The 11219-nt window shown below is 46.0% G+C and overlaps 1 protein-coding gene across 1 annotated transcript; it reads left to right on the forward strand.

Moving 5' to 3' along the window:
- Positions 1 to 556: 556 nt before the first annotated feature.
- Positions 557 to 7020, forward strand: LOC120614309 (endogenous retrovirus group S71 member 1 Env polyprotein-like). The gene is made up of 2 exons (XM_039877127.1): positions 557 to 1717; positions 4724 to 7020. Exon 2 carries the CDS (start codon positions 5826 to 5828, stop codon positions 6768 to 6770), a length of 945 nt encoding a protein of 314 aa, XP_039733061.1. The 5' UTR covers positions 557 to 1717; positions 4724 to 5825; the 3' UTR covers positions 6771 to 7020.
- The last annotated feature ends 4199 nt before the right edge of the window (positions 7021 to 11219 follow it).

Here is an 11219-nt window from a genome sequence, read left to right on the forward strand (position 1 = left end):
CTGTAACCTGCTTGCTTGATGTTAACTGGAGTGTGGTTAATCTGTTTGCTTGTTTGATGTTAAACCAGGGTGTGGTTTTAGGCTTTATAAACTGCTTCTTTTGGGAGCTCAGGGCTGATCTCCTCAAACCCTGCCTGCTAGAGAGTCAGTCGCCAGCCGGCTAATAAAGGCTCATAATTCATCTCAATTGGCTCTGTGGGTCTTAGAATTGATCACGTCACAACATTTGGAGGCCCCAGCGAGATCTCTCCAGAGGGGAGATCTCCTAAGACCTGTGACCCCGGCCACCCGTCCAGGGGACAGCTGCTGAGAGATGTTCCTCAGCCCTGGACACCAGGCAGACTCGCCCAGGAGGGCAGGTAGACAAAAAGGTTTAATTCTGTAACAATGGGGCACGAGCCACCTGGAGCAGGTTCACAGGCGAGTAAGACTGCACTTGGATCTGTCTGACAGTGGGCCCTAAAGAAAACTAGTGGAAGGCTGGACGCAGCAATACGTCCCTAGTTCGGTCAAGGTCTGAGATGTCAGATTTGACTTCAGGTATTCAGGTTTCTGATTCAGGTATTCGGGTTTTTGGGTACGCTAGTGTTTTGTGCCACCTGTAATTTGTCTTGTCTGTCTGTATTGTGTATGTCTCTCTGGACTGGTCGAATGTACTGTTATCTTCCTATTGCCTTGGTCTTCATAAGTTTACTCCATATATCGATGTGCGGTATTTTAATTCTTTCCTTAGGTCTGGCCTCCGCGCCCCATCCTACTGGATGCTAGCCCCGGCTTATTTGGCTTTTGTGGAGATCTTGCCTGTTTTTACTTTAAGGATTTCAGGAGACGAGCCCAAGCCTATGGAGCTAGTGTCACTCCCTTTGACCTTCAGAGGTTCTGCCAGTGAGATTGGCCCACATTTGGAACAGGGTGGCCATCAGAGGGGTCACTTGACCTGCAAACAGCCTTTCAGGTGCGGGGTATTATCTATGGAAATCCTGGCCACCCTGATCAGGCTCCATATATCAATGTGTGGATCGATATTGTTTCTGATGCCCCCGAGTACTTGAAGGACTGCCGCTGTGGCCAAGAGTCATAGGTGACTCCCAAGTCTGTCTTCCTCTCCACACCAAAGGGGCCAAAAGAGAAACCATCCGGACAGACACCTAACTCTCTTTACCCTGTCTTACAGGCACCCCCTGAGGACCCCAACGTCACTAATCCTCCCCCTTACTCCCCTCGTGACCCATTCCTGTCTCCATCTAACAGGGAGGCAGAACCCCTCCAGGATCCTCCCCACACCCGCACTGGGGTTGTGTATCGGCACCCACAAGACCCTGATCCTGTCCCTGACTCGTCGAACCAGGCAGCAGTCCTGGCCCCACTCAGGCAATTGGCTCCCCCGATTGGAGGAGAAACCAGAAGCCATTGATGGTCTATGTCCCTTTCTCCACCAGTGATTTGTACAATTGGAAACACCAGAACCTTTCAATCTCAGAGAAACCTCAGGGATTAACCTCTCTCCTAGAGAGTATTTTCTTTACCCACCAGCCAACTTGGGACAATTGTCAGCAACTCCTCCAAGTCCTGTTTACCTCAGAGGAGCGGGAGCAGATCCTGAGGGAGGCTGCAAAAGCGGTATTAGAGCCCAACGGGCAGCCTTCCACTGATCCGAACCGCGTCCAACATGTTCACCCAAACACCCGTCCGCCTTGCGACCCCAACACCAACCAAGGTAAGAAGGCTCTCCCAGTATCGCCAGCTTCTGCTCCAGGGACTCCTGTCTGCCACCCAATGACCCACTAACTTATCTAGGTAAGCGAGGTCATCCAAACTAAGGATGAATCACCGGCGTTCCTGGAACGACTCTGAGAGTCGTATCGGTTGTATACGCCTATTGACCCAGAGGACCCTAATAATAGGAGGGCTGTGAATTTAGCCTTTATCAGTCAGTCGGCCCCAGATATTAGAAAGAAACTGCAGAGGATGGAAGGGTTTGAAGGAAAGAACCTGTCTGAGCTGGGCGAGATAGCCCAATGAGTAAGATGACCAAGGTCCTACTTGCAATCATGCAAGGAGCCCAGCCAAAGGGACCGCCAGGAAAAGGCAGAGGCCGAGAATAGGCACCTAGGGCGAACAATGGACCCAGGAGAGTCGGATTAGAGAAGGACCAATGTGCATATTGCAAGAAAAATGGACATTGGAAGAATGAGTGCCCTGAAAAAGGACGAGCCCCCAAGGAGAAGGCCCCCTCGTCCTCTTCGAGGACACAGAATGAGAAGGTCAGGGCTCTTACATTATGATGAGCCCCCGGGAGCCCAGGGTGGGGCAAGCCTGTGAACTTCTTGGTGGACACAGGAGTTACCTACTCTGTCCTACAGAGTGCCCATGGCCCACTCTCAAAGGAAAAGACACTTATACAAGGGGCTACTGGATAAGGGTAATCTTACACTTGGACCCAAGCCAGGATAACAGATCTGGAAAATGGAACGATTACCCATTCATTTCTAGTTATACCCGCTGCTGGGTAGAGACTTACTACAGAAGTTTGCTAGTGACTGAAACAGAATTAGAGTGTAAACAGGCTACTGAGGACCTACTCCAGGAGTTAGACAAGAACGGGTATCGGGTGTCTGCTAAGAAGGCTCAACTTCGCACTCCCCAAGCGGCGTACCTAGGGTACAATCTACAGAAAGGAAAAAGGACTCTGTCCTCTAGTCGGATCAAGGCTATTCTGAGGATACCTCAGCCGCGCACCAAGAGACAGGTTCAAGAGTTCCTGGGAGCAGTAGGTTACTGCAGGCTTTGGATTCTGGGGTTCACAGAAACACCTAAGCCTCTGTACACCAGTACCGGAGGGAAAGGAGAGGACCTAGCCTGTGGAAAGGAAGAAAGGAAGGCATTTGAAGCCCTGAAGGCAGCCCTAACCACAGCCCCGGCATTAGCCCTGCCTAACCTGGAAAAGCCATTCCAGCTCTTTGTTACCAAGGTGCAGGGAATTGCGAAAGGGGTCCTGACACAGACCCTAGGACCCTGGAAGTGACCAGTTGCATACTTCTCCAAAAGATTGGACTACGTGGCAGCAGGATGGCCCAACTGTTTGAGGGCAATCGCTGCCACTGCAATCTTCATTAAGGAAGTCCTAAAATTGACACTAGGGCAGACCCTCCAGATCATCACCCCACACGCAGTTGAGTCAGTGCTTCGCAGTCCACCAGACCAGTGAATTTCCAATGCTCGAATCACCCAGTATCAGGTCCTGCTTCTCAACTCACCTCACGTACAGTTCCTGGAAACTGCCGCACTCAACCCAGCCACCCTACTGCCTGACAATGACCCTCACCAACCCCTACATGACTGCCTTGATGTCCTAGAAACGTCACCTGCACCAGACCAGACCTGACAGACAGCCCTTGGCTGAACCCGGACGCTACTCTATTTACGGATGGAAGTAGCTTCATCTAAGAAGGAGTCAAGTATGCCGGGGCTGCAGTGGCTACCACTGAAACTGTCATCTGGGCACAAGCCCTAAGCCATGGAACTTCATCTCAGCGGGCTGAACAAGCTCTGCAGTAGGGGGAAAACAAGACTGTTAACATCTACACGGACAGCAGGTATGCCTTTGCCACGGCACATGTACATGGGGCGTTATATAAGGAAAGGGGGCTACTGACCTCGGGAGGAAAAGAAATTAAGAATGAGGAAGAAATACTAGCCCTGCTTGAGGCAATTTGGCTGCCAAAGAAAGTGGCAATCATCCACTGCCCAGGGCACCGGAACTCGGGCTCAGAGGTAGCACAAGGCAACTCCTTCGCTAATCAAACAGCAAAGGAGGCTACCCCAAAACCAGTGGGGCCAATTGACATTCTGCCGGCCCTACCGGCCAGGGTGCTAATGGACACCCCTACCTACACTCCAGGGGAAGTTGAACTATGCAACAAGCTGGGAGGCAAAGAGGAATCTACTGGGTAGGTTAGGCTCCCAGACGGCCGCATTGTAGTACCTGAGGCCTTGGGCCGAGACCTTATAACCCAGGTTCACCAGAGCACTCACTTGAGAGGGACCAAGTTAGTTGAACCGACGAAAAGAGACTATTACATTCTGGGGCTGCAACAATAGCCAAGCAGGTATCAGCCCGGTGCCACATCTGCGCACAAGTGAATCCAGGGCCCTCCAAGGAAATACAACAAGGGACGAGACTTCGTGGTCAGGCACTGGGGGAACATTGGGAGTTGGATTTCACTGAGGTCAGCCCAGGAACCTTCGGATTCAAGTATTTCTTGTATTCATTGACACTTTCTCAGGATGGACTGAAGCCTTCCCCATCAAGCAGGAGACAGCTCAAGTAGTAGCAAAGAAATTAGTCTCAGAAATAGTGCCTCGATTTGGCCTGCCCATAACACGGGGGTCCGACAACGGCCCGGCATTCATCGCCCAGACCAGCCAATCTCTAGCAAAGGTGCTAGAAATCAATTGGAAATTGCATTGCATTTATAGGCCTCAGAGTTCAGGACAAGTAAAAAGAATGAACAGAACCTTGAAAGAAACCTTAACTAAGTTCGAGCTGGAAACTGGCGAAAACTGGGTGAGTCTCCTCCCCTTTGTCCTGTTAAGGGCACGGTGCACACTCTATTATAAGGGAATCACGCCTTATGAAATAATGTTTGGAAGACACCCACCTCTCCTTCCCAAGTTAGGGGAAGAAAAGCTAACAGAAGTTCATAATTTTTCACTGCTTAAGTCTTTGCAGGCCCTCTATCTCGCACAGCAGGAAACCCACCAACTGGTCTCTGCCACCAGAACAACCGCTCAGCATCCAGTCCAGCCACACAACCACACTCCAGGCAATTGGATCTGGGTAAAGAAGGTACAGCTTGCTTCTCTTGAGCCCCGCTGGGACGGACCTTTCCCTGTCATCTTCACAATACCCACCGCAGTCAAGGTAGCTGGGCGCTGTCATTGGATTCACCATACTAGGATCAAGGCTGAGCATCCACCACAGACATCAGAACAATGGACCCTGCATCGGTCAGAGGACCCACTAAAGATAAGACTTTCAAAGGTTTGGACTGGACCACCTTAATTGTCTCTATCTTCCTACATGTCACTCACTGTCACTCCCGCAATCCTTACGGGCCCCAAGTGTATAGACGGGAGTTAACTAGAACCGAGACGGGCGTTCCTATTTCCATAGCGAAGACCTCTAGCCAACCTATTTTCAATGTAGATCTATGTGCCATCCTCAGGCAGCCTGGCAAAGCTCACTATAAGGCAAGGGGCCAACTCTGGTCATCGCCATATGGTGCAGAAACCTCGCTATGGAAAAAGGCCTTCAAGGAACACAGCTTTATACGTGTCCTCAGGAAGGAAGCCCCACATGTGCTAAGCCAAATGAATATTATTGTGCCTCTTGGGGCTGCGAAACAATCGCACCGTGGGAGAGTGAACTGGGTGGGAGAGATCATTACATATCTCTCAGCCGCCCTATTCAGTCTGTATGTACTAACCTAGGAAGCTGTACCCTGCAACTCTCACTGTAAAACAATGGAATGCACAGGCCTGGACTACAGGGAAAACATGGGGCCTTCACTTATATGTATCGGGAGTTGATCCTGGTATACTCATCACTGTACAGCAGCAGGTAAACCGCCTTCTCGCCTCTACTGATAGGACCCAATCACCTACTAAACCCCTTGATCCCTTTGCCCCTGCCATCTCTACCTCAACCCACGCCTCCAAAGGGACTACCTCTGCCCCTTAACTCCTTGGAAAGTGCTGCCCCCACCACCCCCACTATTCAGACCATCCCGAGGCCACCACAACTCCCCAATCCGGTGTTAAGTATGCTAGATGCAGTTTTTGGTTTCGTTAATCAGACTAACCCTAATATCACCAGTGATTGCTGGTTTTGCTTGAACCCGGCCCCACCATACTATGTAGGGCTCGGAGCTACTGCTGCTTTTGGAAATTCTACTCACCAGATTAGGAATATTTCAGTAAGCAATAGCAGCACTTCGTGCCCTTGTGGTAGGGCCCCCAAGCTCACTCTGGGAGACTTACAAGGCCAGGGCACTTGTATCCACTCTACTAGCTATCCCTTAAGCACCTCACCCTATGCCCAGAATTGTGACAGCATCACTCCCACGGACACCACTCCTCCGTTTTACTTAGTTGCCCCACAAGGCACCTGGTTTGCGTGTAATACCGGTCTAACCCCCTGTATCAGCTCCAACTACTGGTCCCAGGGGACATATGGCTTCTATGTACTAGTTCACGTTATCCCTCAAGTGTATTTCTACTCCAGGGAAGGGGGCCGCGAACATTTCCAGTACATAGACCATCACATTGCGAAGAGGGCGCCTATCCTAGTACCTGCACTAGTAGGCCTACGTGTGGCAGGATCAACCGCTGTTGGAGCGGCAGCCTTAGTAACGGGGGATTCTAACTACCTGACCCTGAATCAACAAGTGGACAAGGACTTACAAGACTTAGAGACATCGGTTTCTCACCTAGAGACTTCCGTAAACTCCCTAGCAGAGGTAGTCTTACAGGACAGGAGAGGACTGGATCTCCTCTTCCTGAAACAGAGAGGTCTCTGTGTGGCTCTGGATGAAATCTGCTGTTTCTGCGCTAATCATTCAGGTATTATTAGAGATAGTTTAGCCCTGGTCAGACAGAGACTCCGTGACAGAGAAGAACAACGTCAGCGGACAGGGTCTTGGTATGAGAACCTGTTCAATGGATCCCCTTGGTTAACTACACTGCTTACTCCATCACAGGACCCCTAATGCTGGTATTTCTGGGGTTGCTATTTGGCCCCTGTCTAATTAATTGGATAACTGCCTATGTCAGAAAGTGGGTCCAGGCAGTAAAATTCATGGTCTTCATAACAAACTATCAACCACTCCAAGTCAGAAAATCAATGATTTGATTTCTCTTCGAAAACCAGTGGGGAATGTAAAAGTAGAAATTCTCCAGTTTCAGGGAGGTGATATTCCCAGGCGCCAGCCCCAGGAGAAGCACAACATTCCAAGGTGCAGATGATAAAACTGTCTACTAGGCCCTGTTTGATCTGAGACTCCCCTGGATACATTTATCTTTGTACAAAACATTAAAGGCTAACTTCTGCTTCTTGTAATCTGCTTATTCAAGGATGTAGTTGGAGGCTTTATAAGCTGCCTCTTCTGGAATCTTAGGGCTGATCTCCTCTAACACTGCGTGGTAGAGAGTCAGTCGCCGGCCGGCTAATAAAGGCTTATAATTATTCTCAATTGGCTCCGTGGGTCTTAGAATCGTTTGCGCCATAACACCCTCAGCAGTTTAGAGTTTGGAAGTTGACAATAAATTAGAGAATGAGGAAATGAAGCAAGTTTGATTTATTCTTTTCCATTGCAACAAATGTGTATTAAATGCTTACAATGTATTATACACAATTCCAGGTGCTAAGGCGACAATTCTGAACAAAAATTGTATGGTCCTTGACCTGATGAAGCTTGAGGTCCAGGAGAGAAAATAAAACTAATGAAAGAACGATTCAACTAAATGTAAATTTATAGCAGGGATAAGATCTATAAAAGGGACATACATGGTGCTGTGAGAGTATTTCATGTATTTCCAGGAGGGCCTGGACTGGTTACAAAAAGCAGGAGGAGTTTCCTAAATAAGTGATATGAGCTAAAAGGAAAACAGTTTACAACGTAAAGGAAAACTGCTAGGAAGTGGGTGGGGAGCAGGCAGAGAAGTGCACAGGCTTAGAAGCATTCAGAGAACTGAAAGACCAGTGTGGGTGGAATGCACAATACCACACAGGACAGTGAGAGGCTGTAGGAAGAAGGCAAATCCTGCTGGGGGTTACAGTTCATGTTAAAGACTTTGAGCTCTCCACTGGAAAAACAGTGAACTATTTTAAGCAGACAGGTGACATACTTGCATTTCAAAAGATTACTCCAGCTGTTATATGGAGAATGGATTAGAGGGTGGCAAGACTATGTGTGTGAAGACAGGTTAACAGGTTATTTTGATTTCTAGTTTAAGGTGACAGTTTGGACATAGGTATTTACTCCCACTCCTTCCAGAAATCCTGCTAAAATAACAGAAAAGAAACGTTCCAAAGATGCAAAAACTGATAAGAATGAAGATAATAGGGTCGGAGGCAATAGCCATAAAACTTTATAAGCAGGAAGCAGGTGGATAGGTGTTAATTTCTGCCATGAAAGGTTGAATCCTACATTGACAGTGGAAAAGAAAGCTAAGAAGCAACCCGATATGCACCAAATAAGTCCTCAAAGGCTCAGGAGCCCTCAAAATTTTCTGTTGGGGGAAAAAAGTGAAAACAGAATTGGTGGAACATCAATTAATAAAGCACTAAAGACGCACTTAAGTCTCTTTCCTTCAAGTACCAAGAAACCTATCTCTCCCCCACTAGAGCAGATAATGGAAGGTTTATAGTCTGGAGAAAGTATGACTAGGGGACAATAGATACAGATAAGATCAGGGGTTCTATATATAAAAGAAGGACATTATGTGAATGATGAAACTGAATGATGAAACTCACACCCTGTTTCTCCACTACACCTGGCAGCCAGGCTTAAATCCTCTAGGGAGAAGACTCTTTCTGGGGAATTTGATCAGCACAATGAGCTAGCAGGGGGCGGGGGGCAGGGAACACTGACATGGAGAATTCCCTATGAATCAGTCAAGGCAAATCACCCTACACATTGTAACCCAGTTAAAAAACCCTAACTATTCTTGTAGAGCATCAGATAGCTTTTCAGTGTGCTCCACTCTAATATGTATATATTACATAGATACCTAGATATAATATATACAAACACGGATAACAAAGAGTCATCAGATTTATGGGGAAATCCTCTAATACAGAATCTAGAGATGCCCCAGGAAGAACAATAGAAGGATGGTTCTAAGGGCCTTGATAAATTGGATTTCAATTGGAAGGTAGTGATTGTGAAGGATCTAGAGATGCCGCAGGAAGAAAAATAGAAGGAATTGGAAAAAAAAGAAAGCCAGGACCATGATGACTTTCTTCAAATATTTGTCCCATGGAAGATGGAGTTAGCATCCATGTAGCTCCCAGTACAGAACGAGGATCAATGAATGGAAGCTATAAAACAGTGGATTTTAGCTTAAGAAAAGGAAGAACTTTCCAAGAATTTAGAGCGGCCTAAATAATAGTGGCTCCTTCACTCGGGTCTTCCTACAGCTGCCTTATGACAATGAGTCTGGGATGCAGAGATGGGTACCTGCCTTAGGGGAAAGGATGGGCCATATATATTCTATGGTCCTTTCTCAGTCTGCCGTTTGTGTGTTTACACAAAGCCTTCTCAGACAAAATCACAACATTAAAAGGAGGGTGTCTACTTGACCTCCAAGATGAACCTTGAGGACTGAAATACTGAAGAAAGTTTAAAACAAATTCCCTTGCACACAGCATAAACTCCAGGATCAGAGACTAAACTAGATCACAATAGGCTCTTAATTATGTGGTTTCACCATTTTGGCAAATACAATTTATTCATAGTATATGTGTTAACTCCGTAAATTAACAAGCCTTGATAATGAAGACGCCATCATTATCATCATCACTCTCAATAGCAACAGGAACAGTATCGACTACAAAAACAGGTAGTGAGTATCAACTGTTTCTTAAGCCACTTTTGAATAATTGACAGACTTTCGATAGCATTGCTTAATTTAGGGACACTTAACAAAAGAAAAGAAGGCATTAAACCAAACTTTCTTGAGTAATGACTTTAAGGGTTATAATTATTATTTCATAAAACTATATTTAAGTGATAAGAAGGCAAGCATTATCAAGTGTTTAATTTTTATCATAACTAACATATTTCATGTTAAATTTGTTATACTAGTTGTTTTTACAATTCACTCACAATATTGGAGTCTTTTGTAAAATTATATGTATATTACATTTATGCCTGTTTTGTAGAACTCAAGAATAATTTTACAATTTTAAGTGATTATATACGATTTATGCGATGTTGAGTTCTTGGTCAGGATGCTACTCTGTTATAATAATTTTTCTAGGGGGAAAATAGGTTCTAATTTGTAGCAGCCCACTTTATGATGCAGTTTCTAGGAATGGCTGTCCTCCAATTAAGAACAGACAATAGGTATATATATTTATATTTTTTTCCTATAAATATTTGGCTCCTGTGTCCCTTGTAGACAGGACAAGCTGTCTTCTTGGGGGTCTCTCACTCAAGGCTGCCCTCCAAATCTTGAGATTTCTTTTATCTGTTCTCTGTCTGTGTCATTTCACTAACCATCCCAACTGACATTCCAAGTACCTCAGCTTCTGTTCACTAGGTCAGTTCTTCTCTCTCCCTCTGAACATGCTGGCCGCGTCCCTCAAATGCAGCCAGGGCCTTCTTCTCTCTGTGGTGGCATAGCAGCTAGCTGGATAGCTACTCAGTCCCTCTGTGAGAAATGCAATCACACTAAGCATTCTGTGATTTTTTTTAACTTTCTAAAGATCCAAAGGGCTCCAATCATGGGACAGCACCCAATAGCTTCTCTCTCACTTTGTCTCTTTCCTTCTCCCTTTCTTCCTCCTCCCTTCCCTCTCAGATCCATACAAGGGCTCCTGGAGGATTAACAAGCCACATCCAGCCTCTGTATACCTAACTTTTACCCAAGGCAGGAATGGCATATATCTAATGAAGGCAAGATCTCCCTGGAAGGAATTCTTATATCAATTTCTAATATAATATTTTTCCCATCTTGCTATACTTACAATTAGCATACACAAAAGGCACTTGCTTTAATAACCAAAGAACGTTCTGGATCACAGAATCTTTTCATGACCTTGTACTTAAAACTTTGTTTTACAAGTGGCAGTGCTATAAGAGTACAAGCAGAGGGTTTGGATTTTTTTTCAGCTTGTGATGGTCATGGAAGATAAAAGAGTAAATCAAAATAAAAACAAATCCTCAAGACCTAAACCATATCTGGGACATTCACTTCTGTTACAGTCACATGTTGAGTATTCCCAGTTTTATATACTACAAATGTAGAAGTTTACGCAGCAACTAATACTAAAATTCAATCATTGAAATTAAAAAAAAAATGACAAGTAAAAGATGTAAACAAAAAAGGCCCACATACTAAACTTGACAAGCTCAAGAGAGGTCTCATGCAGGGCTTACAGACTCAGAGACCAAAAGTAACCACACAAGATGATCTGAACATAAAAACTCCTA

The sequence above is a fragment of the Pteropus medius genome, unplaced genomic scaffold (genome assembly GCF_902729225.1).
Source record: "Pteropus medius unplaced genomic scaffold, Ma_sr-lr_union100, whole genome shotgun sequence".
Taxonomy (NCBI): domain Eukaryota; kingdom Metazoa; phylum Chordata; class Mammalia; order Chiroptera; family Pteropodidae; genus Pteropus; species Pteropus medius.